A 26,646-nucleotide genomic window follows, 5' to 3' on the forward strand; every position below is an offset into this window, starting at 1 on the left:
ATATAATCCTTATTAATGATTTTGAAAACAAAGTACTTTATCCCCTTAAAACAAAGATTAACTAATAACAAACCTTAATAGATCTGAAAAATCACTAAACCGTTACGTTTAGGTTCCGGCCTCTTATTTTTCAGTTCAATGAGTATAATTTATACACATTCTTTAAAATGTCAGAATAAAAGGTTACGTGGTCTCATTATGAAAGAAAAAAATACAGATATCATATTATTTTCATATCTTTTCCATTACAGTAAAAATTAAAAAACATACCTATAGAAGGACGAGCAATAGCACAAGGTATGCGGGTCCCAAACTCGCTCACAAGGCTCTCAGCTAATCTCTTAGAGTATGTGTAGCAGTTGGGGTGTGGTCCAAGTAACCTGTTAAACAACACAAGATGTCATTTAAACACTCTTTTTAAAGAATGTAAACTAAATCAAATATCAGATTAAAAAATTCTCATACATCTTTGACCGAGTACTTGGTCACCGAGCTGTTTTGTCAAGATAAATAGTCATATACAGCTTTATGGCAACCATTTCACAAATCTCTGTTCCAACATCGTACTTTGAATATCCATCCACATTTTCATACAAAAATCCAGTTTCATTCGCTAAATCAGAGGGTTCTTTTAATCATTATTAAACTTCACCTTATACAATTTAGGAGTTTGATTGATCATGTAAGCTCTCACATTTTATATCTGCCAGTAATAAGAGATTTAATTCGTTCTTGCACCTTGGCTGATTACAGTTTTGTTCTTTAGTAATTAGTCTAGCAATGCTTATTGCAAGATACGGGATTTACAGCTTTGTTAAATTATATTTCACTTTAATCCCATTAGACAAAAACGCATGTATTTATATGTTCTATATTTCCAAGAATATTAATTTTAAATAAAAACTATGGGTATCTCACTAACAAAACGATGAGGTAAAAAGAATAATTCCATTTATTTGTTTTATTTTGACATGTAAAACCTATTGCTAAATTAGTTGTACAAAGGTTGTACTTACACACGGCCAGCACAGAGCAGGCTTTAAACCCTAGCCTACTTACTTAACACACTAATAAGGACATAAAGTCAAATTCATAAATATATGAAATAGGTTATTCTATTTAAGTGAGTTATCCCATCTCAAAGTATTGAGTGTTTATTGAATGACCGAGCAAAGTTAAGTGATTCGCATAAGCACATTACTTTAATGGCGATAAAGTTTATTCAGATGGATGAGCCTGCACACGTCATAATTCCAAATCACTGACTCCCATATGTTCTATATCGTGCGGATAAACCAGAACGTCTGAGCTGAATTGGTTTTACAAATGGTATTTATCATGTAATATGTAAATATTGTGATAGTTTTTAACAGGGTGATTTCTCATGTTACTTAGAGCTTACACCATAGATTGTTAGTAGCTACAACACACGGTTTCTTTTTACATTGTAGTATTATAAAATGTGACTATTGTTCATACGTGTGTATATAAATTATGTACATTTGAGTATTTCAGCATAACTGTGACTTAAACATTAGTAAATAGCATATACTATTATAAAAAAGAGGTGGTGTCTGTCTGTGTGTTCGTAAGAGCCGAACTCAAAAACTACTGAATCGACTGGGCAAAAATAAAGCTTTAGCTCCGAGGATACATATAGAACTGTTCCGCCTTTGATATTGACCTAGGACTCTGCCCCGCGGGCTTTCAAAGTTCTGAGGTGAGAGTTTTAGATGTAAATATTGATTTTTAAACATTGCATCATAGAGGAAGAAGCACTCATAATGTTATAGGGTAAACAAGCAGAACTGTCAAATGCACTTGATTTTACGTCATTGATAAAATAAATTATTCATTGTAAATTAAGTTAAGATTCTATTACTGTATCAACCTCAGCTGTTATCCTAAGTCTTCTGAGAAATATTTTTAAATACAATGTTTTTTAAAATTCTTTTACCGCAGCAAACCTGCAGACTAAGTGAATACCGTATCCATTTTCTAGATCATATTTTCACTAAAATATATCGTTAAAAATGTTAGAAAATTACACTATTGACAAGTTTTGTATCACCTGTATTGTGATAGCTTTTCGTTTACAGTACACACTACAGTACTTTTTGTATACTGACCCCGTTGCAAGACACGCTAGTAGGTAATGGATCTAACCACGAGTTAATTAAAGTTTCTTAGTTTCAAGGCATTTTGAATGAAATAATTAAAGTATAAATGATTTGACTTTCAATTATTAAGAGTAAAAGTGGACCAAATCTTTAAAATGTTACTTATATTGAACCCGCCCTCTCGCGCCGAAGTAAGAGAAAACTTCGTAACTAAAGCAATTCCATTGGCCTTTAGGCATCATTGTTAACGACAGGAGTGTTAACATTGATAACACATCAAATTTGTTTGAAAATAATATCTTGTTACTTGATTGTCTTTAAATTCTTTTGCTGGATGGCATTTGGGTATACTGTATACCGGGTGTCCAAAACCACCCGTACACCCCTTTCAAAACGATGGAAACCTTTTCTTACAAACAAAAAATAATACAGAACTAGCTAAATTGGGCACGGTCTACCAAATGGTGATAATTTCAAATCCAAAATCACACCGGAAGTGGCTTTTTCAGACCGGAAGTTGACTTTTTTAAATGTAAACTACCAATTTTGATTACAGAATCGGATTCTACGTTGAAAAATACATAACTTTTGTCACAAACATGAAACATATTTTGAAACACTTGTTTTCTACCTCTAATCCCCCATTAAAGTCAATAAATTTTGGTCATTCATGTGTCAAAGTTACTCGAAACAATAATAAAGAAAAACAAATAACAAAGATTACATAAAGACATATGATTAATAGAATTAGCTGTTTATTTTAAACGCCTTAGCAATTGAGTAACAGCTTGTCTACACATTGCTAAGTTTAATTCTTATGACTCCTTAAATGTAAAAACAAATGATTTATTTTTAAAATAAAATGAAATTAAGCAAATTGTAGGCCAGCTTTAACTCAATTGCTAAGGTGTTTACAATGAACAGCTGATACTATTTATCACATGTCTTTATGTAATCTTTGTTATTTGTTTTTCTCTATTATTGTTTCGAGTAACTTTGACAGATGAATGATAAAAAATTATTGACTTTAATGGGGCATTAGAGGTAGAAAACAAGTTTTTTCAAAAAAGTTTTTAGACAAAAGTTATGTATTTTTCAACGTATAATCCAATTCTGTAATCAAAATTGGTAGTTTACATTTAAAAAAGTCAACTTCCGGTCTGAAAAAGCCACTTCCGGTTTGATTTTGGATTTGAAATTATCACCATTTGGTAGACCGTGTCCAATTTAGCTAGTTCTGTATTATTTTTTGTTTGTAAGAAATGGTTTCCATCGTTTTGAAAGGGGTGTATGGGTGGTTTTGGATACCCGGTATAATTAGTAAAACACCCTTTCGAATACTATTCAAATGTTAAGTTATTTTCAGTTATAATGGTACGTAGTGCATTACTAGCAAATAAGTGTTCTTATGTTAATTTAAAACTGTAACTGACTGTGCAAACGTGAACCGCCCCATCAGTTTCTCTCGTTGACACACAAGCTGCCCCAAGTGGCCACTGAACATAAACAACCCTCGTGTAGACTCAGGCTCAGTATTTGTGACCTCGGGGCGTAAAACGAGATTGCCAATTTGATTTTACACTTCCCAAATCTGTGGACAGGATGTTACCCTGGATGGTATCACAGGTCTTGTGTGTTGACTTTGGATCATTACGTTACCATGGTACTTAAATACGATCTTTGTTAGTTTGTTATTTTTAGTTGCAGTTTAGGAGCGTCAAAACTATGTTTTTGAAGAAGACTTGCGTAACGAATATTTATAAGCATATTATTGTTTGTATTGTGGTTATGATTAAATGGAGGGACGAATGGTAACTTAGAAGGGAATTTCGTTTAGGGGTTCATCCCCACAGTTCGATCTATTTTTATAGGTCCTGTGAATTTCTTCATAATATTTTTAAGTGAGAGTACTGTAATTTAGTTTAATCTCATCGCCTGATTAGGTCAGGTAAACCAGACTATACGGGTTAGATATGCAATCAAAAAGTTTATTTATTGTAATTTAGAAGTTGTAATCCCATAGAGATAAAACGGTATTGATTTCATTATTCGTTTTGCATCATATACAAGTTTGACATCTGTTAAAATGCGCATTTGCATAGGTCCCCAATATATAAGCTAATATTATAAGCAAACACTGTCAAATGTAAGTCTAGGATAAGTCTGGCGTTGGTTTGATATACTCAACCTCAAGCTAGGTACTAATTGCGTATGGCTTCTCCACAAATCATGAATAATCAAATCCAAATCACTGATCTATCTGTAGGCCAAGGCAGTGTCAGGATGATAGAATATTCTCGAGTATAGGGAGAATATCGTCGTCACTTAGCTGAAATAAGGACTGTGTTTTCATTTAGTACACTGTAAACACTTTACGCTGGTTTTGTAAAACAATGAGAAGTAGGAAATATAAGTTTTCATTGAAGGTAGACTTTTGGGATATGAAATTTGACGTTTTAAGTAATTTCCTTCGTTTGAACCAATCCATTGGTTGTATTTTTTAATATGGGAGGTATGCTAATACTTCTCTTATTTGATTGTATGCCAACAGTATCTATATTTAGCAGTTTTCTAACCACCAATATGTTTTCCTCAAGACGTGCGTAATTTTGGACCATAGGGCCTGCATCAATTGCTTTGACAGAAAGCGAAGCAGTGTAAAGGTGTTGATGACGTAAGTTGTATTAAATTTAAAACTTGCTTTGTTGTGTAGTACAAAGGACCTTATGAGCCTGATGTTAAAATTTATTTTATTTGGTAAGTATGTAAATAGTTACCTAATATTTGTTTTCTTATTTATGTTCACACTAAATAAAATAAAGTTGTACTGAATACAACTTTAGGAATTCAGATTACGTGTTAAAGAATTTTACTTGAAAACCAAAAGATGTAGTACACAAATTAGAGAATTATTTATTTTAAACTATGAGTTATTGCAAGACCTATTTGGTGGCACGTATTCTGTTAAACCTTTTAAGGGTAAATATTCTAACCCGATGGATAGTCTATTACAAAAAATACTGTGATAAAGCAAGAATAAACGTTGTATAGACTCATAATTGAATTCCTGATGGGACGAAAAGTTTGCTACACACCAAGAATAAAATTAACAAGCAATTTTAAGTAATCGTATGCTACAATATTTTACAAGAGAACAACAATGCTAACAAATCATCCCGCAGTGATATATTGTTGAAGGGCTGAAATAAAAGAACAGCTGAGATAAACACATGACTGATGACGCGGGAATTTGTTTTAATTCTCTAGCTTTCCCAGTTGTTTATGAGATCTCAGCACGCAGCTCTGATTTGTTATCATAATTTTCCCTTTTTAGAAGTTACTTCTCGTCAAGATTATTTTAATTTGTGAATTAAACTTCATCAAACTTTAATTACCCTAAATTAACTTACTATCAAAGGATGATGATATCGGAATGGTTTTACTGCCAGCTAATGAGCCTTTTAAATGTATTTCTGTTCTGTGGTAATTGTTGAGTACATTGATTATGCCGAATTTGAATATGTATACATTTAGAGCGTCAAAACAAGGATTGAACAATTTCTTAATTGATTAAATTAAAAGATATAAGTTTTATACGATTAATAATGATAAAACTATCAACAAACGACATAGTTAATTATCTGTGTTTTAAGGGTTGGTAGGCCTAATTAGGTTCCTCAGAAGTAGCGTGAAGGACCACTAATCTACGACAGTCATGTTGTGGGTTCACAATAGGTGTGAATGTCAGTTATTGATATCCCGGATTCTTATAGCGTTTTAGTGAAACACCTTGCTTTGCTTGATACGTTAAATAGGGGTTATTGTATTTTTCGACTACTTTATTCAAATACAAGTGTGTTGACCATTAAAACACATTAGCGAACACATTACTAAAATTAGGCTATCCTTACTATAGTAAAATTGGTGGTGTCTGTCTGTCTACTGTCTATCTGTCTGTCTGTCTGTCTGTCTGTTTGGGTTTCTGTATGGGTGGCTGTCACGACTAAAATACTAAACCAATATAGCCAAGATTAACCACAAGGTAAAATATATATCTAGGAACGGCATAGGCCTATTCACTTCCTTGAGTTACCCTCGGGCTTCGCCCCGTGGATGTCCAAAGTTTTGAGGTGAAGTTTTCAAAAGTAAATACTGATTGGATTCCATGGCAGAATGCGAGAACTCATTATGTTTATCTTTGCTTTGACATTTCAATGTAAACAAAAATACCTACCAAATGGTGATTTCACAATTTACAGACGGCTGATCCAAAGAAATTAAATATATACACATCTGTGTTGAATTATTTATTTTAAAACTTTATCATCTCATTACGTATTCTAAATCTATGACAATGATTAGGAAACTGTTTTTCTCTTCCTGTTGCGAAGTATGGGTACGGCAGCTAGTATATTATAAAGCAGTGCATATAAATACTTCTGGACAAAGAATAGTGCGATTGTGGAAGGGAAACTGCAGCCGTTGGCACACAGAGGTAACGTACAAAATAAAAACATAAGGTCTGGAAAATATTGAGAATATCAACCTATAGGTCGGCCGCTTAGAAAACGACCTCCTCCAGCATTGGTTTAGCATTAGTGCGCAGGTCGTTTTCTAAGCGGCCGACCTATAGGCGCTGATAGTAGATGTATAACGCCGATTGATCATCATGAGAGTACGAGGGAGTACGAGGCTGACGTAATGGTATACATGAGGTCAATCAGGGTTATCAGGTGGAGCGCGTATCAGTTGGAGAGTATCTTTTGGAGAGTATCAGTTGGTCGAGAGTATCAGTTAGTCGAGAGTATCAGTTGGTCGAGAGTATCAGTTAGTCGAGAGTATCAGTTAGTCGAGAGTATCTGTTGGACGAGAGTTTTGTTTGGACGAGAGTATCATTTGGACGAGAGTATCAGTTGGTCGAGAGTATCAGTTAGTCGAGAGTATCAGTTAGTCGAGAGTATCAGTTGGACGAGAGTTTTGGTTGGACGAGAGTATCATTTGGACGAGGGTATCTGTTGGACGAGAGTATCAGTTGGACGAGAGTTTTGGTTGGACGAGAGTATAATTTGGACGAGAGTATCAGTTGGTCGAGAGTATCAGTTGGACAAGAGTTTTGGTTGGACGAGAGTATCATTTGGACTAGACTATCAGTTGGTTGAGAGTACCAGTTGGATGAAAGTTTCGGTTGGATGAGAGTATCAGTTGGACGAGTGTTTTGGTTGGAGACGAGAGCATCAGTTGGAAAAGAGTATTAGTTGATAATTCTTGACTAATATATGTTAGGGTCTAAGATTCATTTGTTTAGCATTTATTTATCTTGCAAAATTATTATGGCGATCAATAAACCCTTAAGATCCATGTTAAATGTCTAATTATTAAAATTTGCGTAGTAATTTAACCATTTTTAAACAAAAAACTTGTACTCCGATTTGTACCATTTCAGATTTATATATTCCAATAGAATGTTACCATGACTGTACCAAATTTTGGGTGGATTGCTTTAGCTATTTAGAAGGAGTATATGTAAAACAAAGCAGGAGTGTAGTATAAGAGCTTTGCATGCTTTGCTTAATAACATTAATTTTAATGAGTACATAAGTTTGCTGTTACAAAAAAGATTACGGAGCATTTTAATTTTAAATGTTGGTAGCTTAGTATAGGATAAACAAAATTGCTAAGTTTGGTTGAAATATATCTATAACCAAGCAAACTCATTCTTAAGCTTTATAAAGTGGTTTGAAAATTGTCAAATTTTACGTTTTTAGGGAAAAAATTGGAATAATCCTACTTTTACCCCATTAAAGCCTCACAAACCCCTGTTCCCACAGTCTAATTATGCTGGTTCGTGAACTCGTTCGAATACACGTAGGTATTTATGTTTGTACCAAAATTTATCAAAATCTGATCATTTTAACTCGAGTTATCCCGCTATTACACTTATATATACACATATAAATGAATTTAAACGAATGGTGACTTTGGCTCTCTATGGACCTCAAAAAAAAAAAAAAATATCGGTCCTGGGTCAAGTTCTTACCATGAGATATACGGTAGTAGCTTATCTTATCTTACTAATATTATACAAATGTGAAAGTTTGTGTGTTTATTTGTTTGAAGTTCAATCACGCATGGACGCATGGTCCATTAGTTCAAACTAATGGACGGATTGGGCTGAAATTTGGTATGATGATAGCTTACATTCCCGATTAACATATAGGCGTATTCTTATCTCAAAAATCCTTTCGGGCTCTGCCCCAGTGGCTCTGTAGTTTCCCATGGAACCTTATGAGTATTCATATTTAAAGGGAATTAAAGAATTTAGTCAGCTGTTTCAACTAAAAAAAAGTTGATTGCAAAAGCATTAAAAGTTATAAGATTTACCAACAGGGTGCAGCACAGTAATTATTTTTGCATTTATGAAAACAGCTAATAATCAGCAACAAAAAAAACTGTGATATGCAATGAGAACTGTCAAAGTAGGATTTTTTACAGTTATGTTTATGTTTTTAATTTAATGAATATTTTTTTATATTTTGTGAATTTTTGAAAATTTATTTTTCTTTATTGTTTACGCGAAGTTGTCGAACATTATGGGTATGGTAGATGTGTAATAATATAGTGTACCGTAAATTTAAAGAAGCAAATTTTATCAAAATGTGTCCTCCCATATTGCAAACAAAAAGCTTGAGTATAACTGCAATAAGTATTTTATACTTTTATGCCAACCCCGTACGAAGGACAGGTACTCTGCTAGTTCCCTATAAAGGAAATTTGTAAAAGGTTTGAATGCAATTAAATTCAGTGGTTGAGTTTAGAGATTTTTAAGAACTGTGAGGATTTCCCATGAGAGAAAATTGTGTATATTATGATCTCATTTTCAAATATGCTTATGAAATATTTAATATGCTTTCCATCATAATATTTTCAAAACTGTTATTTTATCCTCAAACTATTCTTTTTTCCGAAAGTTATAACTTAATGCCTTAACATATTAATAGTTATAACAAACATACCAGAGCCTGCTATCTCGCAAAGCCAGAGGTCAGTACTGATATCCCGCCCCTCATAATACGACGCTAATTAGTTTACCAATGACATAGGTCAATATTCATATGTAGTTGCAGATTTTATTGTTGCAGACAGCGATAGAATTAAAATGTTTGTAACAGATTTATAAACATTATATTGTAAAAAAATACTATAGACACATTTTTATTTAATTCTTTCTTAAAATTATGATACTACTGCATTAAGCAGTCAGTACTGAACTAGTTGAAAAAAATAAATCTGTACAAATAGGTTTTTAGTATGGGCGTGGCTTTACCCCTCAATAGAGATGCAACCGTCTTAAAATAGGAAATATTACTTTCAGCCATTTCTAACACTTTTTTCAGTAAATCTTGATCAATCATCTCCTTTTCCCATGGTGTCTGGAAATATGAGGACAAATAGGATTGTGAGCCGAGGAGGAGGCAAACATAGGCTCTATAAGCTCTGAGAACGACTCTTTAAATCGACTAATTATCTTATCGTAGTTGTACTTAAATCTGATTGTATATCCCCTTCAATTTGTTACCTTTTTTAGATAAATACTTTTGTAGAACTTATAAAAACAACAAATTTATTATATTGAAGTCTTTGTAAGGTTCACGGAGTAAATTCAAATAATAATAAATTTAAATGATTATTTAAGCACATATAAATTTAAAAAATATAACATTTATAAAAATACAAAATAAAGCTGTAGTAGTTGTAGTATAAAAGATAGTATTAAAAAGGGTTTAATCCAGTGGTAGATCAAGCCAGGGGGGTTGTGAACTACATTTTCGTCGATATATGGCAAGATATTCAATCTTGATCAGTGCTGTAACTTTCCAAGACTAGGTTTCGGAAATTGTCTTCTTAAAGAGTTCCTAACAAAAATGACAGCTTATCAGAAATTAAGATAAAATAAGAGTTCATCAGACATAAAAATAACCAGACATACTATAATCCATTGCAGTATAGAAACAATAATAAAATTGTTAATAAATATTATAGTACGTACAAAATCGCAAACATATTCAAATTTTAAACTTGTAATGGTTAATTACGTCAGCATATCTTAACAATGTGTCATTATATTTTATTCAGTAATGTTGTTGCATATAAGAATTTTATATTTTTCCATTGCATATAAACTTATAATGTATAAAAAAGAATCTAGGAAACCTAGGAAATTAGGCCTGAATCAATTAGTACATGACCCCTAGGCCACACCTTATTTGTTCCTAACTCTCCGTGTCCCCCCCCCCCCAAGTTTTCCTGTCCGCATCTTTCCTAAACTATTTTCCCATTGGCTTCACCCGACTTACTTTTGGGGGTTTTACTGGTAAGAACTCGTTGAAGTTGTAATACTATTCCTATCCTATCTCTTTTCACAATACACTTCCAATAAAATTTTCCATCGTTACAGGATATTTTTTCTCATAGCTCGATTGAAAAGAAGTTGTAGTGTATTTTAAAGTATCATTATGCAACACGAAATCCTTTATTTTGTGACATGATGTGCTGTGTCACTGTCTCATCATGCTCCTGATTTGTTATTAGGCTACGCTATTGTTGAGTTTTGTTGTCCCTTCTTTTCATTATTTCCTGGACTACTGATATTGCATTTAAATTGTTTACCTGAGTTCATAGCAGATAGTTGTGGGAAGTTATTCTCATCAAGCTGTAGTACATTATTAGACGTTTTATAAAAAGGATGCAACCTTTAGACATTCTATCTTCATGTTAAATTTGTAGCCAAATATTTTATTAAAATTGTTGTAGTTTATGTGAGCCACCAACAGATTGCGCTGATCTAAGTTACTAAAATCTTTTAAATACACAAACTTTCTTAGCAAGTCTAACCAAAGACATTACTTATGGTGTGCAATAGAACTACTATGATCCATCAACCTGGTCAGAAACAAATAAATAAGGTAAACAATAGAATTTTAGACACTAGCACATTCTGTGACTGGCTCACCCAGCTACGTTCTTTTTTAGTGAATACCTCTATTGCAGCAAACCTGCAGACTTATCAAATTTCCATTTGCCCGATTGAATTTTCAATTAAATCTATTTAAATAGCATTATGTTAAACAAATACCTAGGTTTTCTGCTATAGGGAAGATAATAAAATTGTTTTTTTTATAGCTCTGTATCAAATAAGTTATTTTCCAAGTTTAAACAAAATACATAACCGTAAACAATTAAAAAAACACAACAGGTTAGTTATTCTCCACAAAAATAGTATGATCATTTTAAATTTACGATTTTTTAAAATTACGTCGTTGACCGAAAACGGTAAAAAACCCTGCAATATACTAAATTATTTGTATTTTAGCTCTAAAAATGGTACTCAGGGGAATTGGAAATGTCTTTTGTTTTGAGGGTCAAAAATGGAAAAAATCTAATTTTTGCCCTATAAGACACCCAGTAAAACCGTTGTCCGACCATACTGGTTCACCAAATCATTCAAATCAATTCAAGTCAAAATCTCTTCATTCCTAAATAAATGTTACATGTAATACAAATTGTGTATTTACAGGAAAAATAATTCCCAAGTAGACTATTCGTCTATGTTCAAGTTTATCCTGCCTTACACCACAGTTTCTTTAAAAATGGACAAATATTACTCAAGTTATAACGTTCACGGACATATCTAAAACATATATAAAACCTCTGGGGAGGGGGCATCAGAATGAAAAAGTAAATTGGTCGCAGGCCCAGGTCTTGCTATAAGACCTACGGTAATAGCTACTTCCCTGTAGGGAAATTCGCTAAAGGTCCATATAAATGGGATCTCTTCTTCAGTAACTAATAGTCATTGATGCAACTCCTTATTGTGAAGAAAAAACTTAATATTTTGTTTAAAATGAGCAAATGCTTAAAAGAAAATCTGATCAGCCGTTACAAATCTTCTCTTGGTCAAAATCTGCTGGAAATTGGATGAGTACACTAGGATACAGGTTTTCTATGATCCCTGTATTAATCAACTTTTAACAAAAGCTATCACCATTTTACATCTTTTTACAACAGATAGCCTAGTCTAACGGTAACAGCTGATACAAAGAAATAAAGTTTTACAAGAGAAAATTTCCAATGTGAATATAAGGTAAATAATGTAAATGTGTTTTAAAAGGTTACGGGTTTCATTCAGTACTGTAATATGCAATGACTCCTAAAATGTAGTAAAGTTTGTACTTTAAGCACTTGTACATATTTTTTAACCATATTTTATTGATTCATCTATTTTTGTTAGATAAAATATGCTTTCAGAAGAGGTATGAGAGGCCCAGGCAGGGTTGGCTGATGTATACATGAGGTCAATCAGGGTTATCAGGCGGAGAGCGTATCAGTTGGAGAGTATCAGTTGGACGAGAGTATCAGTTGGTCGTGAGTATCAGTTGGACGAGAGTTTTGGTTGGACGAGAGTATCGGTTGGACGAGAGTTTTGGTTGGGCGAGAGTATCAGTTGGACGAGAGTATAAGTTGGACGATAGTATCATTTGGACGAGAGTATCAGTTGGACGAGAGTATCATTTGGACGAGAGTATCAGTTGGACGATAGTATCATTTGGACGAGAGTATCAGTTGGACGATAGTATCATTTGGACGAGAGTATCAGTTGGACGATAGTATCATTTGGACGAGAGTATCAGTTGGACGATAGTATCATTTGGACGAGAGTATCATTTGGACGAGAGTATCGTCAGTGATAGTTAGCTTAGGTTAAATACAAACAATGGACGAAATGGGAAACGCCGCACCGACTGATCGTAGTCGTAATATCCTTAAGCGTTGCCAACTTATTTTCAAGCGTACACGGATCACGTGCATGATAAAATAAAATAATGTGATAGTAATATACATGACGTCAATCGGAGCTGCCAGGTGGAGAGGGTTGCTGATTGACCATCATGAGAGCTATAATACCCCTACTACACCAAACCTGAAGACTAAGCAAATTTTGCATGGCTATTTGGAGTACCTAACTAAAGTCAATGGTGCATTAGCCTATTTCTGGCAACCAAGATAATATTGGTTTTTATATATAATACGAAGATTATTTTATATATATATATACACAAGATAATACGAAATGTGGAAATTTATAGGCGTGCACCGTGGATGCGATACTCCCTAATGTGGATTAATGATATACCTGGTTAACGTAAATTGGATGTAAACTTGTAGTAAATCAATTTGTTTCTCATCAAATGAGACCTCCACTTGTAGCGTCCGCACGGGTGAGTACTACGACTATCCGCAGTACTATCCTGATAATTAGACCAATTTGTATATACCAAGGAAAAAAATAAGTGGTTTGGATTCCACTATAAACTGTAGGTCCCTTCGTCACCATTAGCTGTATGGGCTATTAATTAACAGCTGTGTCTATCCTTTTTTATTCATCATGCATACCTGAAGACTAAGCAAATTTCCATTCACCTGACAGGATTTATAGTAAAATAGTCCCTTGAAACTGTCAGATATATTCCTATTTATATTCAGCGGAGATAGCATATTAATGCAATACTTTTCCAAAGTCAAGTCAATGGTACATATGTTTAACATAAATGAGAAATCTACTTGCATTACCCAAACACAATGATGCATTTGAATCATGAATTGTCTGCATGCAGTATCCAAACTCAATGGTACATATGGTACATGGGAATGGAATGTCAGGGTATATTTTGTTGACATAAATAGAGTGGCTATTTGGAGTACCTAACTAAAGTCGAGGGTGCATTAGCCTAATTCTGGCAACCAAGCTATTGGTTATTCATTTTGTAGTAAATTATTCTCAATTATAATAATTTGATCGTTCTTGATGATTCTTGACGAATATATATTAGGGTCTAAGGTTCTTTTGTTTACCTTTTTATGTATCTTGCAAGTATTGTTATGGCGATCATTAAACCTTCAAGGTCTATGTTAAATTTCTCAAGGTTTAAATTTGTTTGGTAATTTAAACATCTTAAAACAAAAACCCTTTACTGAGCTTTGTACCATTTCAGATTTATATCTTCCATTAGATGGTTACCATGACTGTACTAAATTTTGAGTGGATTGCTTTAGTCATTTAGAAGGAGTATTTTTAAACAAAAGTGTAGTATAAGAGCTTTTTTTGCTCTGCTCAATAACATAAATTTAAATGAGTAAGGTACATAGGCTAAGTTTGCTGGTACAAAAAAGATAATGGGGCATTTTTTATTTTAAAATGTTGGTAGCTTATTATGAATTAAACGAAATGGTCATGTTTGGTTGAAATATATCCATAACCAAGAAAACTCATTTTTAAGCTTAACAAAGTGGTTTGAAATTTTTCTAACTTTACATATTTTTTTATGTTCAAAAATGGAAAAACCTTTTTCTTACCCTATAAAAGTCCCACAAACCCTTGTCCTCACAGTCCGATTATGCTGGTTCATGAACTCTTTTAAATTAATGCAGGTATTTATGTTTGTACGAAATTTAATCAAAATCTGATAATTTTTACTCGAGTTATTGCACTATTACTCATATATACACACTTATTAATGAATTTGAACGGATGGTGACTTTGGTCAAAAATGGGAAAACCCTATTTTTAACCCATAAAAGCCCCACAAACCCTCGTTCCTACAGTCCGATTATGCTGGTTTATGAACTCGTTTGAACAAATGTAGGTATTTATGTTTGTACCAAATTTAATCAAAATCCGATAATTTTTACTCGAATTATTGCGTTACTACTCACATATATACACATATAAATGAGTTTGAACGGATGGTGACTTTGACTCTCTGGGGGACCTCAAAATGAAAAAGTAAATCTGTCTCGGGTCAAGTTCTTACCATGAGATACACGGTAATAGCTTATTATTTGCTATAAGGTTTGAATTCAATTAAATTTAGAGGTTGAGTTTAAAGATTTCTAAGAATTGTGAGGATTTCCCACGAGAAAATTTTATATATCATGATCTCATTCTCAAACATGCTTATAAAAATAAGTTTTCCATCATAATATTTTCAAAACAGTTATTTTCCACTTAAACCATTATGTTTTACCGAAAGCTATAACTCAATACCTTAACATATCAATCAATAGTAATAACAAACACACCAGAGCCTGCTATCTCGCAAAGCCAGAGGTCAGCACTGATATCCCGCCCATCATAATACGACACTAATTAGTTTACCAATGATATAGGTCAATTTTCATTGTTGCAGATTTTATTGTTGCAGAAAGTGAAAGAATAAAAATTTTGGTATGACATTTATAAATATTTATTGTAAAAAAATACTATAGACACATTTTTATTGAATTATTTATTAAAATTATGATACTACTGTATTAAGCAGTCAGTTTTCAACTAGTTGAAAAAATATATTGGTACAAATTGGTTCTTTTAGTATGGGTGGTGCGGCTTTACTCTTAATCAACAACGATGTGACCATCTTGAAATAGGGAATATTACTTTCAGCCATTTCTATCATTTCTTTTAGTAAACCTTCATCAATCATCTCCTTTTCCTATGGTGTCCGGAAATATGGAGACAAATAAGGTTGTGAGCCGAGGGTTAGGCAAATAGAGGCTCTATAAGCTCTGAGAACGACTCTGACTAATTAATTTATTGTAGATGTACCTATGTCTCTAGTTGTACTTACATATAATTGTATATCTCCTTCAGTTTGTCACCTTGTTTGAATTATAGCTTTTGAAGAGCTTATAAAAACATCAAATTTAGTATATTGAAGTGTCTTTGTAGGGTTATTAGTTACGGAGTACGAGTAGATTAAAATAATAATTGATTAATTGATAAATTATTATTCAAGTATGTATATAACTTTATAAAATATAACATTTATAAAAATATAAAATTAAGCTGTAGTCGTAGTAGTAAAATAAAAAAGGGGTTAATTTAGTGGTGGATCCAGCCAGGGCGTCGTGAACTACATTTTCGTTGATATATGGCAAGATATTCAATCTTGATCAGTGTTGTAATTTTTCGAAACTAGATTGTGGAAATTGTATTCTTAAGCGTCTCTAACAAAAATTACAGCGAATCATAAATTAAGACGAATACGAGTCCATCAGACATAAAAATAACCAGACATACCATTGCAGTGTGGAAACAAAAATACAATTTTTCATAAAGATTATAGTATGTACAAAATCACAAGTATATTCAAAATTTAAACTTGTGATGGTTCTTAGCATATCTTAACAATGTGTCATTATATTTTATTTAGTAATGTTATTGCAAAGAATAATTTTATATTTTTCCATAATATATAGCGAACTTATCCAAAATAATTATGTAAAAAAAAAAAAAAAAAAAAAAAACTAGCAAACCAAGTTGATTAGGCCTGAATCAGTTAGTACATTACCCCCAGGTCACACCCCTATTTGTCCCTAACTTTCCGTGTCCCCTAGTTTTCCTGTCCGCATCTTTCCTAAACTATTTTCATATCGGCTTCACCCGACTTACTTTTGGTGTTTTTACTGGTAAGAACTCGTTAAAGTTGTGACTTTGCTACTCTCTCTCTAGAACAAACTACATAATGTTTTTATTAAAAAAATACTATTCCTGTTCTATCTCCTTTCACAATACACTTCCAACAAAATTGTCTATCGTTACAGGATAGTTTTCTCATTGCTCTATTGAAAAGAAGTTTATTGTGTATTTTAAAGCAGCATTATGCAACATGAAATCCTTAATTTTGTTACATGATGTGCTGTGTCACTGTTTCCACATGCTCCTAAATTGATCTTACGCTATGTATTGTTGAGTTTTGTTGTCCCTTCTTTTCATTATTTTCTGGACCAATATTACATTACTCTACATATTGGTATTCCGACATCATGTAACAAAATTAAGGATTTCATGTTGCATAATGCTGCTTTAAAATACACAATAAACTTCTTACATTTGTATTTTTTACCTGAGTTCATAGCAGACAGTTTTGGGAAGTTATTCTCATCAATTAGTACATTATTAGACATTTTATACGATACTTTAGCAAAAGGATATAATCTTTAAACATTCTATCCCTATGTTAAATTTGTGAGCCACTAACAGATTGCGCTGATCTAAGTTACTAAATTCTTCCGAATCCACAAACTTTCTTACCAAATCTAACCAAGGATATTAGTTATGGTGAGCTATAGAAACTGCTATGAACCATCAACCTGGTCAGCAAAAAAAAAAAAAAAAAAAAAAGTTAAACAATAGAGACACTAGCACTTTCTGTGACTGGCTCACTCAGCTACGTTCTTTTTTTAAAATAAATACCTCTATCGCAACAAACCTGCAGACTAAGCGAATTTCTATTTGCTCGATTGGATTTCCAATTAAATCTATTTAAATAGCATTATATAAAAAAAAATACCCAGCTTTTCTGTTTAGGGAGGGTAATAAAGTTATTATTTTTTTTTTAGTATAAGATTAATAGCTCTGTATAAAATAAGTTTATTTGCCAAGTTTGATCAAAATACATAACCGTAAACAATCAAAGCACAACAACTTACTTATTCTCCACAAGAATACCTTCAAGCCCAGTTTCATAAAAAATGGACAAATTTTAACAAGTTATCACGTTCATGGACGTATATCTATATCTATATACATATATAAAACCTCTAGGGACATCAAAATGAAAAAGTAAATCGGTCCCAGACCCAGGTCTTACCATAAGACCTACGGCAATAGCTACTTCCCTGTAGGGAAATTTGCTAAAAAAGGTCCATATAAACGGGATGTCTTCTTCATTAACCAATAGTCAATGATGCAACTCACCACTGCGAAGAAAAAACATAATATTTTGTTTTGAAATAAGCTAAAAGAAAATCTGATCGGCTGTTACAATCTTCTCTTGGTGAAAATCTGCCGGGAATTGGATGAGTACACTAGTACACAGGTTTGCTATGATTCCTGTCTTAATCAACTTTTAACGAAAGCTTTCACCATTTTACCTCTTTTACAACAGATAGTCTAACGGTAACGGCTAATACAAAAAAATAAAGTGTTACAATTGAACATTTCCAATGTTTTATAAGGTTATGGGTTCAATTCAGTACGTGTTTTGGTAGTACTGTAGTAACATTTATGTAATGACTCATAAAATGTAATAAAGTGTGTACTTTAGGCGTTCGTGCCTATTTCTTAACCATGTTTCATTGATTTATGTATTTTTGTTTGTTAAAATATGCTGTCATTTAATGAAATACAACGTTTGGTAAACTTTGTTTAAAGGGAACTGTCTAGTTTTAAGGTGCTAACGTGAGGAAATAGTTATTTGTGTAACTAGTGGTGAAAGTGGCACTTTGCTGCTCACGAGAGCAATGATTACGCACGAGCCGCAGGCGAGTGCGGAATGATCTCGAGTGCAGCAAAGGCCTTTTTCACTCGTGTTACACATTATATTTTTCCTACAGTCACTATAAAGTATATAAATAATTAGTCTTTCAAACACTATACAACACGTTTTTAGGTTCAGCTGGCAGCACAAATGGTGGGTGCCCTGGAGAAAGTAGTACCCGCGGTCCGTATCACTCCGCTATTTTTCCTCGGCAAGAAATGTGCTCCGCGATATGAGAATATAGTTCCGTATGTTTTTGTAATTTGAAGTGGTTTCCGCGCCTAAAAAAATGCTTTAAAGGTATTTTCTTGTTTATTAAGATCGTAGGAATGTTTTAAAAACGTTTAAAAGAAAAGTCCAGAAAGTTCAGAAATACCGAAACGATAAACACGAAATAACAGGTTAAATCGTAGTTATAATAGTCAATCAGCTGCTCATAGTATTATTATCTTTAAGTGTTGCCAACCTATTTCCAAGCGTACACGGATTACGTGCATAATAGAACCACGCTGTTTTGTGTTGTTTCGTTGGAATCCTGATGTGTGGCAAAGTATAAACCGTACGACAAAGTATAAACCGTACGGCAAAGTATAAATATGCAGCAATTAGCAGCTTTCTGTACTATAAACAGTACAAGGAAGCCAACTTTGTCGGGTGACTGTAGGAAAAAGTACTTTTTTACAGTTTTGACTCGAAACAGATTTTACTTGAAAACCTTTTGAGATAGAAAATAACTTTAGGTAAAAAATTTGAGGATAATAATTTTGTTTTGCACTCACAATTGTCCATCAAAAATGTATTATCCAAGCATTGGTTCAGCTTTTATAGATTAAAATATAAATGCTTATATTAGAATTTCATCTTAAATCGATTTAATTTGCTTTAGATTGTAAACCACTAATTGACATATAAATTAGATATCCAAACTGTTATCTGACTCAAATTAATTGATGATGCACGCGTAGCTATCACTATCGCAAGTTTTTTGCGATACCACGATCTGACAGCAAGTCTTGCCCGCAACTGATGCTATCCACTCAGAGTTAAATTCAATTTGTAAACAGTACTTTAAGTATAAACTGTTTAACTTGCATATATGAAATACAATCTAAAAATATGTGTCTATCCTGAGCATTTCTATTTAACGACACTAATATATGCTATTTTTAATATCACTCAGTAGTTTTAAACGACTGTTTATAGTGTTTATATACTGTGGATAAACTATCATTTACCCAATTATTTTGACACCCGCCTGAAAAATGTACACTTTACTCCTCACAAATGGGAAACAATCTACATTTAACATTAATGACAAGAGACAAGCGTTTGCGAGTTAATAGTTATTTCAAATAGTCTTATTTTTACCCCCCCCCCCTCCCCATCCAGAGAGTATGGTCGTATGAAAAAAGTATTATTTTCGTCAACGTTTCCGAGTTAAAGTTTTGAGTGGATATACCCATTATAGGTCCCCTTAAACCCAAAAGGAGGTTTTTAAGTGATATCTGTGTGTGTTTGTCTGTTTGTGTGGATGTGTACAGAGCTACAGACTACACTTGTAGCCCAATTTTTATGATATTTGGTATGTAGTTGCTAATCTGTAGTATCTGCAGGCTTTTTTATTTTTTTTTTATTTGAAATTTTAATGATGATTTTCCTATAAAAAACCATAAAACAAGGGAAAAACAGATTTTCCCGAAAATGGCCTGAACGATTTTCATCAAAATTTACCATGTTATAGTCCTTTAGATTTAAAAAAAAATGGTTAACATCACATTTTCGAAAAATTACGATTCAAAAGTTATTGTAAATTATGTTATTTTCTCATAAAAAATCCTATAAAATTACAAAAATCTGATTTGGAAAAACCTGGTTTTGATTACATTTAATGTGTTATGGTCCTTATAGTTCTAAACAAAATAATACAACCCCTATTACTGTAATAATTACGGTTCAAAAGTTATTGCAACTTTTGTGATTTTTCCAACAAAATTATCAGAGTTACTCCCGCCGCTTACTCATGAAAAAAAAAATTGTTGAAAAGCTTATGGGAGAAAGTATACGCCAAATTGCTGGTACCATTTATTTGTAAAACACAATAGTTGAGTTGTTGTCTTTTATTTAACATATAAATTGTACTAAGTGTATTTATTAGAAAGATCCACCAATAATAAATAAATTATTCCATTTGAAAAATATCCAGTAATATCAGGAAAATGAAAGTAAATAATAATAATTTTGAATCATTGATTAGGAATGAACACCATGTACCTAATGATGTACTGACTGATACAAGCTATGTATAGAGATTTTATCGCTATATACACTAGCCTATGCTGAATAGAATCAATGGTTTAGGTTTGCCAATGGATATAATCTGCATGTATCAGCAAATATTGATAAGGACATCACAATTTTCTTACTGGCTGTTTTCTGGGGATGTATTGCGTGAAATGTCTATATTTGGGAGATGTTTAGCAAACACAAACACTAATAGAAAGATTTATTTACGATTATGAAAATAAACTTGATTAGGAGTATAAAGAAAAATGTCAAAATGTCAGTACCTGCTTTTTAAATTATCATAATGATTGAAGGAACTAAATTAACAAGTGCCGGTGAGGATTAGTGGAAAGCTCTGTTACTACGTCAAAGTTCTCACCTGCAACAGAGTACTTCTTTTTTTTTTGTTTTGGAGAAGTCCCCATTAGAGATAGGCACTTGAATCGCTCTAGTGGGGCGAACAACCAACAAAGAAAAAAAAAAAACAACCATTCTTTACTGAAGATTAACAGCATCTCTAGACAAAACTTTCACTTCAATCTGAGCAAACATTGTCATATTGGTTTGTCATATCTGGTTTATTGCCATATCTGGTTCATTGTCATATCTGGTTTATTGTCATATCTGGTTCATTGTCATATCTGGTTTATTGTCATATTGGAGATTGTAAATAAGTATCTGCTCTTTGGCAATCCAGAATAATATAAAATCAGTACTATAACCATTTTAACATATTGAGTGTATGTTTACAATAATCAATTATAACAAGTCTTTACATCTATATTTTGTTTTCTAACTGAATTTCTATTAAATTATATTTAGAAAAGTTGTATTATGAACTGTACAAGATAAAACTCTCTTTAATATTATGTAATATGTCAGTGCAATTGAACAGAGAAAAGTATTTTAATAACAAATTTCCTTTTTTCAAGTTATAATCAATCGTCAATTTACTGTACAGTACTCTGAAATCTTCTTGGGCATCTTGAATTTTTTTTTAATAATCAATATAGCTGTTGAGTTAGTTTTTATACTCATGAAATGTTTTAAACAAGTTTTAGAAACGCTTCCTAAGATATTATATAAAAACATATTAAGCAACAAAATTGGGGTCTTTTGATAAGAATATTTTTTATGTCAATGATGATTTTAAAGTGATATTGGTTATTTAAAAACAGAGGAGCAAACAATTCATTTTTTAATCCAAATCCAAAGCTGCATTGATTTCAATATTTATTACTTCCCTCTTTGGTACATTATAATGTCCCCACGGAAGTGTTTCTATACCGTCTTCACAAATATACCGTATATCATCGTGTGGTGATAGAGCCTTTTTGCACTGGGTGATTGAATATAAGTCATGATGTTTACTTCTTATAACATTCATTGTTTTGTATTTTTCTTCATGGTCAAATAAGCACTTCTTGTAATCATCAATTGTGAGTTCGTTTCTTACAACAGACTTTTTTATTCCTTTGGATTTTTTCGCGGTTTTATTTCCCTCGTCTTCATATGCGTACATTTTTGATCTTAACCCAACAAATTCTCTCATAACTACACCTGCCAGTTCATCTTTCCATTTTCCAATAACTTTTTTATTTACAAGAGGCATTCCGTAAGGATTGTCCACTTTGTAGTCACTAGTGTCAAAATGATCAATCATGTTTTTCATATCATCATATATATTATTTGTCTTCATGTTATATGTAAGACTGTCCGTGTCTTCATACTGTAATCTTGCATTATCACCATATTTACGTCGGATAACATTGTAGTGGAAATCATAAACAGCAATCTTGGAGATGTCCAATATCGACATACCAACATAAATTGGTTTGTTAAAGTATAATCTCGTCTTGGCCATATGTACAGCCGCCAATCGTTCGGCAAAAATCGTTACCGATTTAAAGCTAGGTCTCGCCACAAGTTTGTCTATTTGTTTATCATGTGTAGCCAGACGTATATCTACGTGTTTACGTATGTTTTCCATTGTCTTTCCAAAAACACTGTTATTCATGAGCTTATAAAAGTCCTTCTCAAATTCGTTGGTGGCTTTCGTTCGCATGTCTGTGTTCAGATCTATATACTCTTTTAACCACGCCGACTGATAAAACTCGATGCCTCGATGTATCTTCTTGAGCTTCATTCCTAATGAAAGGTAAAGCTGCAAATTTTGATAATGTACCACGTACTTCTCTTTATCATACAATGTAGTTAATAGCTTTTTCTGATTGGATCCAGGAGGACAGATGTTTTCTGGTGCTAATGGAAGGTCTTTATGTGTATCATGTAGCTCCTTAGGATACTCTAGATCGACTTCAAAAATATAACCAATATGTGCCTCGTCACTTATCATGCTATTATTTTTGATTTCTTCTTCAATGTGACGTAATTGTGCACTATCACACCATTTAAACCCGCTTTTAGGCATAACCTTTGACATTCCCCATCCATATAGGTTGTTAACATCTAGGTAAATAAGGTATTCATTAGGCTTTTCAGGGTCATAAGATTTTAAATATTTATTATTTGCCTTGGCGTATCTGTGAGAGCACTGAGAAATTCCACCACGAATCCCTTTTGTGATCATCAGTTCCATGTCAGTATCAGTCAGTAATTCAAGGTTAACACCGGTTTTTTTCAACATGGCATCCCAAGCTAATCCGGGAGATGTAAAATACCATGCAGGATCCAGTTTATAAGTGTTCATGCAAACGTCGCGAAAGTTTTCCATAACGTCAGCTAGTAACAAAGTGTCGGTTTTATTGTATAATAATGTATATTCTTTCATGCTTTGGACGTTAAAACTGTCCCACACTTTACAGGCATGCTCGTAGTCTTGATCTTCAACATGTGATTTATTCAATATATTATAAAACGATTCCTTAGGAGGTAGAGTCTTACGGCCAAATTTGTCCATACTATCCATAAAATCATAGGGGAAAATTCCCTTTCTCAAAACCAAGTCTATTTTGTCTTTATCAAAATATTTCGATGTATGGGTAAATTTTTCTTTTGCGAGGTTCTTTGTCAAACTATCTAGGCTTGAGGCCATGAATCTAAATGAGTCCAAAAATCTCAAGTTGACGCCATTTTCTACTTTAAGTTCAAAAGATATGTAGCGTTCTTCATTTGTAGCCAAGACTGCAATTTTATCCTGTTCAAAGCCTAATAGTTTAATAAACAGATGCGCATCATAGTTGCTCAGGTTGTGAATAAATATCGGTATAAAGTGAGGCTTTTTAAAGTTCAAATTACAAGAATTATGCGCAACACCTCTGAATTTGCCGGATAAATGATTATGATCAAGAACACGTTTATCCGTGTTATTTCCTTTAAACTCTTTTCCACAAATATGACAGCAAGTACTGTTTTCAACCACTGTTATATCATCCTCTGTTAATATCATCGGTTTAGCAGCTTCTTTACTGTACAAGTGCTGCAAGTCTTTAGACATTTTAACAACGGTTTCCACAAAAACTTTCGATGTATCAGGACCTAAACTCTCATGATATAAATCAAACGGAACTTCATAACTATCCGCAGTTGTTATGTATAAAGAAAAACTAGCAACCTCGTGTGATTGGTATTTTTTAGTATAGGATTTCTTATGATATACACAGGATTTTTTTGTGCAAGGTTTATAAGTACACATTTTCTTTGGATGTTCCACTTCATCTGATATCGGTTTTAATATGCACTCAAAATCTGCATAGCCCACAAACGGAACTTTCATTTTTCTATATTGATTTTTAAAAAATACACTCGGAGGGATCCCATGTTCATTTTCTTGCGGCATTACAATTTTAACAGGTTCATGACTGATACAGTATTCTCGGTGTTTAATAAGTGTTGGTTCACTTTCAAATTCTGCCAAACAACGATTACATATCAAAGAGTTGATTTCGTCATTTATCGGTTCTTTGCAGATATTTTTATGTTCATTTAATAAGTCTTCAGTACCAAAGGATTGTTGGCAGCGATTACAAATAAATTTTGTGTGTCCATGTTTTGATAACTGACTACCTACTAACCTGCTCATACTTTTAATCCAACAATAATGAGTGTTTTTATTTTCATCTTTCAAATATAAGAGATTTACATGACGCCCCTGTTTTTCATTATTTGTTATGTATAAAGGGTAAATATCATATATATTTTTAATCTTGTTTTTTCTCTGTTTCTTTGGATAATCTTCAAAGTCATCTCTTTCTTTAATATCTCCCAAGTAATCACAAGCATAAATATTAACAGATACCGCAGATCTTTTTTCAAATTTTGATAAAACACTTGCTGATACAGGGACAGGGAAATGAATGTCCTTCAATGCATCATCAAATTCGTGTTCGTATTGTTTATATTTACTTAGTCTATTTGGATTATCACTAACAGGGTGCAGCGCTGCTAGAATTGACCACAGAAAACATTTTTGATCAGTATTTTTTACGTTAACTATAGCTTTCTTCTCTGCAATTTCTTTTGGTAGGGGTATATAACTAGAACCTCCACGAAGTGGCTTATAGCTGTGTATATGAATTTCCAACTCATCAATGCTATTTAGCGTCCACCCAGAACCACGGCCTTGAAATTCTTCCATTTCCTTTAATAACATGTCTTTAGTAAAGTCATAATAACCTGATACATCCGTACTCGAAAGGATTGGTGAATATTTAGTTTTAAAATTAAACTCTTCAATTACTTCTGCTTTTTTATAATCCAAATACAATACCATTCGCGTTTTAACTTCAGCCTTATCCTTATGTTCCTCTATTTTTTTAACAACAATTTGCTTTAACCTATTCAAAAACAGACCCGGATCTTTCATATTATATTTATTTTCTATGGTATAGACATTTAAACGCCCGTTGAACGCAGTTCGTGAAAGTTCTATTTCTTTTTCTTCAGGTGGAGGTACATATGTACCAGTAGATGGTCCTTTTACAAGGTTAACAATGGTGTTCATCGCTAAAAAAGCAGCGCCATGTAATATATTGAAAACCGATCTTTTGTCTTGCGTTGGTTGAATATCAAACCGTGGTCGCCGTGCAGGGGTCGGCCCGTCATCATTAATGACACCGCCACCACGCTTTGTAACTAGTTTAGTTTCTGTGTGAATTTTTAAATGATAACTCATGTTTGAGTTTCTTATAAATTTATCACACTGGGGACATTTTCTTTTATAGTCAATACTGGCCCTTTTTCTAGGAGTTTGAATGTTAATATTAGTTTCATCAGACGAAGCATCATCAGGTAAAAGCCGTTTTCGTTTTACACCACCAATTCCACTTGTACTAGGTCTTGATAAATCTGAAGTTTGTTCCTGTTTCATGCATGATTCCAAATGCCGTTTGAAATTTTGACTCGTGATATATTTATTACAACCATCACACATCTTCAGTTTATATCGAGTATTAGCTCTTTTTGGATTGTTTCGACATATTTTTTCATGATAGGATATATTTGATTTGGAAATGATCTTCTTACAGAAACAGCATAGGATCTTAATTAACTCCATTTCATATATCTATAATATACAATTAAAAAGGCATTAACGAAATATATATATATATATTTTTTTTACAATCAATCTATACTATTGAAGATGTGGTGTCTGTCTGTGTGTGTGTGCGTGCGTGTGTGTGTGTGTGGGCGTTCGTACGCGCTAAACACAAAATTTACTGAACAGACTGGGCTTGAATTCAAAACTAATACAGCTAAGCTGATGATACTTACAGTACCATTCTCGCCTCGATACTGAACTAGAATTCTGCTCCGTGGGCTTTTAAAGTTCTGATACAACCACCAGACAGACCGCAATACAAATTAAATCCAGACCGCAGCATTCGTAGTGATAACACTCAGTAGTG

At 32.9% G+C, this 26,646-nt stretch overlaps 1 protein-coding gene across 1 annotated transcript in view; it reads right to left on the bottom strand.

Annotated features, from left to right (window-relative positions):
• LOC129002759 (putative fatty acyl-CoA reductase CG5065) overlaps window positions 1-26,646 on the bottom strand; it is a 72,521-nt gene that overhangs the window by 6,884 nt on the left and 38,991 nt on the right. Inside the window, exon 5 of the mRNA XM_054430798.1 lies at window positions 271-380. Coding sequence (XP_054286773.1) covers window positions 271-380 — 110 coding nt within the window. The remainder of the gene's footprint in view (window positions 1-270; window positions 381-26,646) is intronic.

The sequence above is a fragment of the Macrosteles quadrilineatus genome, unplaced genomic scaffold, assembly GCF_028750875.1.
Source record: "Macrosteles quadrilineatus isolate MER2022 unplaced genomic scaffold, UCM_ALF_1.0 Scaffold_9__3_contigs__length_116548681, whole genome shotgun sequence".
NCBI classification, from domain to species: Eukaryota; Metazoa; Arthropoda; class Insecta; order Hemiptera; family Cicadellidae; genus Macrosteles; species Macrosteles quadrilineatus.